Genomic DNA, 3974 nt, shown 5'->3' on the forward strand with positions numbered 1-3974 from the left:
CACAGGAATTTCCCAGCAGGAGCTGTCCGGCCACGGGTCAGAGCTGCAGATTGAAAATGTGACCAAAATTCCCCAAATCCCAGCTGCTCAAAGCAGAAATTACATATTAAAGGACCTAAGACTGGCATCTTCTAACTCCCAACTAGCTCTGACTCTGGAAAATAAGGTCACTAATAAAGAAATTTGGAGATTAGGCATGCTCTGAAATGAAACCTTGATATCCAGATGATGATTTATCTTTTCAGCTGCCCTAATCAGAGACATGTCAACAAGCAAGAAAATCAGGCAGCCACTTAAAACACTAAAAGCTGCTTTACAGGTTTCTCTTCTTGCATTTTTTTTTCTCTTGGAGGTGCAAGTGCTGAAAATAACCTGAATATTGCTTAAGAGGGGCTGAATTCCCTTCATTTCACTCATAGCTGGCTGTAACAGTCCCATGGCCTCTGAACAGGAAGGCATTTCCCCAGCACCTCTGAATGTTTCAATCCAAATTTGTAGACAAATGAATGCTGAGTTAAAATTGCATAAGAACAAATGATCTCCTGCTCTGGAATAGTGGGAACTGATGAGTGAATAACTCAGGGCCCTTTCAAGTGGGAGTGCCCGCTGGAATAGAATGAAGCACGGACATGGAAGTGAAGCCTCTCTAGGAGGAATCCTGTTTAAAATACAGATTTTCAGCCTCTGAGGTTTGCCTAGTAATCTGCTATTCCCTTTGATTGCTGCTACAGTTAATTTGGGTGGTAAAGCTGCCACAGAGCTCTGGAGGTTTGGGCTACTCCTTATTCCTCATAACGGGCCCAGAGGGATGCAGATTGTCCCTTCCCCAGGGGATCTGTGTGACAGTGCCACGGGGGAGCCTCATCTCCCATTGCCTCAGCAGCTGCTTTCACATGGCTTTTCCCCCTTCCCCTCCTGTGTTTTCCTTTATAAATTATGCAGCTGGAGTTGTGTTATCCCTGCACAGCTCCCTGCTCTCAGGCTGCATGAAATGCAGGGTGAGTGTGTCAGTGGTGAGGGCACAGACTGTAATTTGCTTTTGCCTTTTACTTATCCCAGCCTCCAGCATACATTAGGAGACCACAGAGCACGAAGGCAGCTCGTGTTCCTCCTGGAATTCCAGAGTGCCTGGGGATGGAATTACTGCCAGGCTGTGCTGGGGCTGCAGGGAAATGCAATCCCCAGGCTGGAAAAAAAGGTGCCAAGGGCTTTGGTGAAACCCAAAGGGCTGCTCATCATTTTAACTGCCTCATCCTTTATTCATGTGGCCCTCCAAGGGGTGATGGTGAGGCTGCGGCCTGGAACATCAGTAAAATCAGCCTGGGGGATGTTTTTCCTGCCTCTGGCTGTCCTTCAGCAGCTCTGGATGGAGATGCACGGGGGTGAGAGCAGCTCTGGGCACTCAGACACCCCCAGCAGTGCTCCAGCCTTGCAGGGGTCGGGATCAGCAGGGATTGACCCACGGAAGGGATGAGTTTAACCAGCACAGCCCTAACCCCAGTGTAAACCCCATAATCCTGGGAGTGTGAGGGGGCTCTCCTTCTCCTTCTCCTTCTCCTTCTCCTTCTCCTTCTCCTTCTCCTTCTCCTTCTCCTTCTCCTTCTCCTTCTCCTTCTCCTTCTCCTTCTCCTTCTCCTTCTCCTTCTCCTTCTCCTTCTCCTTCTCCTTCGCCTTCTCCTCCTCCTCCTCCTCCTCCTCCTCACTGTCCAGGAAAGGGCTTCACCCCCTCAGTGGACAAGGCTGCTCTTTTTGCAGAAAGTCTGACCAGAGGCACTTCTGGCTCCCAGGGAGCCCCACTTTGCCAGCTGGGCCACTTTCACTGAAGGCTCTGCAATATCTCCAAGGCTTTAAGGCCTCTCTCTCTGGAGCTCTGCCTTCCAATAAATGATGTGAAAGGAACCAGCTTCCATTCATGGCTGGCCAGAGAGCAGCGGTGCCTTTCTCCCCAGCCTGAACCCCTGCAAGAAAAGCTGGTCACAGAGACAGCCACTGCTCCATTTAAGTGTTGATCTGTCCCCAAAAGTGTTGTGGAACTTCCTTGGTCTAGGGAAGATGGAAGTGAAGGAAATGCTTTGGGAGAATTAGTGGAGAAAACTTCCCTTTGGTAAATCCCACATCCCCCCAGAACACAGCAGGAAAACACTGAATATTGGAATGTTTTTGACCTGTATCAGTGGTCCATCCTTATTTTAATCCCAGGTACAAATTTCCCAGTGCTGCTTTAGGATCTGCTGCTTTGAGGGACAGCAAAGTTCTGCTGCCCCAAACTCACTGTGACCACCACACTGGAGGGGTGTGATGTGCCCAAGCCTCTTTGTTCTGGCATTTCAGGCAGCACAAGTGTAGAAGAAAATGGGGCACTGGCAGGCTTTCCAGCAGGGAATCTGCTGAATTCCCTATGGACTGATCTGCTTGGAATGCCCTCAAACCCCAAAATAACAGAATCCCTCTGTAAAGCCTTGAACACTTTCTTATCATTCTGTTTTCTCGAAATAGATGCTTTTAGCCTGCATTTAAAGATTGTTTCAAATGCCAAAAAGCACATTTAACAATGAACAGTGGCAGCAAACCCTATTTCCTGTTTAATTCTTGCTCAGCCATTGTCTTTCCCAAGTGGAGCCAGGAACAATGAATGCATAAAGGCATTACCCAGGAGGAAAATCTGTCCTAGATTTGTAATTTCCATTAAATATTCTTTTAATCTGTAACATTTTTCATTCCTTTGGAAATGAGCTGCAAAAAATAATCCTTCTGCAATCAGAGATTACTTTTTTCTCCCTCTCTCTTTCGTAGCTTGGCTTCTCTTTATTCCCAACAATTGCAGAGCAATAAAAACCGTTATCAAAAGTAAGCAGAGCAGTTTTTACAGGGCAGTTGTTTTAATCTTATCTTTATTCTGGGGCATGCATGGAACTTATGGAACATTTATGGAACTTATGGAACTTTTATGGAATTTATGGAACCTTTATGAACTTATGGAACATTTCCGGAAGCTGGCCCAAAGCCTTTCTTTTAAAATGCCTATTTCCCCAATTTTCACAAGGAATAGGATAGGAAAACACACTTGGAATGTGGGAATTGATAGAATCACAAAGCCTTTCTTTTTAAATGCCTATTTCCCCAACTTCCACAGGGAATAGGATAGGAAAACACACTTGGAATGTGGGAATTGATAGAATCACAAAGCCTTTCTTTTTAAATGCCAATTTCCCTGATTTACACAAGGAATAGGATAGGAAAACACAGTTGGAATGTGGGAACTGATAGAATCACAAAGCCTTTCTTTTAAAATGCCTATTTCCCCAACTTCCACAGGAAATAGACACTTGGAATGTGGGATTTGAGAGAATCACAGGAAGGTTTGGGTTGGAAGGGAGTTTAATCATCCAGTCCCACACCTGCCATGGGCAGGGACACCTTCCACTATCACAGCTTGCTCCAGCCTGGCCTTGGACACTTCCAGGGATGGATCAGCTTTTCTGGGAAGTGGGAATGCCCATCTGATGCAGCTCCAATAACTGAGCAGCAGCTGCAGAACCCATCCATCCCCTTTGGTCCAGGGGAGCTGGTGGCACCCACACCTCAGAGAACGACTCTGTGTAGTGTTTCCATGGGACACCCCCGCTGTAATCCCAATTTCCCTGTCCTTCCAGGCACTCTCCAAGCCCCCTGGAGCTGAAGATGGACGTGAAGAGGGTGAAGGACTACCTGTACTGGCTGTACTACCAGTACCAGCTGGTGACGTGCAGCTACGTGCTGGAGCCCTGGGAGCAGTCCATGTTCCACACCATCACGGTCACCGTGCTGGCCATGGTGGTGTACACCGCCTACGTCTTCGTGCCCATCCACGTCCGCCTGGCCCTGCAGTTCTTCTCCCAGATCTTTGGGTCCCAGCCCGAGGGTGCTGTGCTGAACTGAGCCGGGCCCAGCAGGGCCCAGCAGCTCTGTGGAATGAGAAACAAATGGTTCCTGCT

At 47.9% G+C, this 3974-nt stretch overlaps 1 protein-coding gene across 1 annotated transcript; it reads left to right on the forward strand.

The window, feature by feature from the left end:
* Positions 1-3658: 3658 nt before the first annotated feature.
* On the forward strand, positions 3659-3968 carry SPTSSB (serine palmitoyltransferase small subunit B). The gene has a single exon (XM_005419048.2). The coding sequence runs from the start codon at positions 3682-3684 to the stop codon at positions 3916-3918; it is 237 nt and encodes a 78-aa protein (XP_005419105.1). The 5' UTR covers positions 3659-3681; the 3' UTR covers positions 3919-3968.
* The last annotated feature ends 6 nt before the right edge of the window (positions 3969-3974 follow it).

The sequence above is a fragment of the Geospiza fortis genome, unplaced genomic scaffold (genome assembly GCF_000277835.1).
Source record: "Geospiza fortis unplaced genomic scaffold, GeoFor_1.0 scaffold172, whole genome shotgun sequence".
NCBI classification, from domain to species: Eukaryota; Metazoa; Chordata; class Aves; order Passeriformes; family Thraupidae; genus Geospiza; species Geospiza fortis.

Excerpts from the sequence above, each read along its gene's own strand:
- SPTSSB (XM_005419048.2), top strand. The coding sequence starts at position 3,682 with ATGGACGTGAAGAGGGTGAAGGACTACCTGTACTGGCTGTACTACCAG.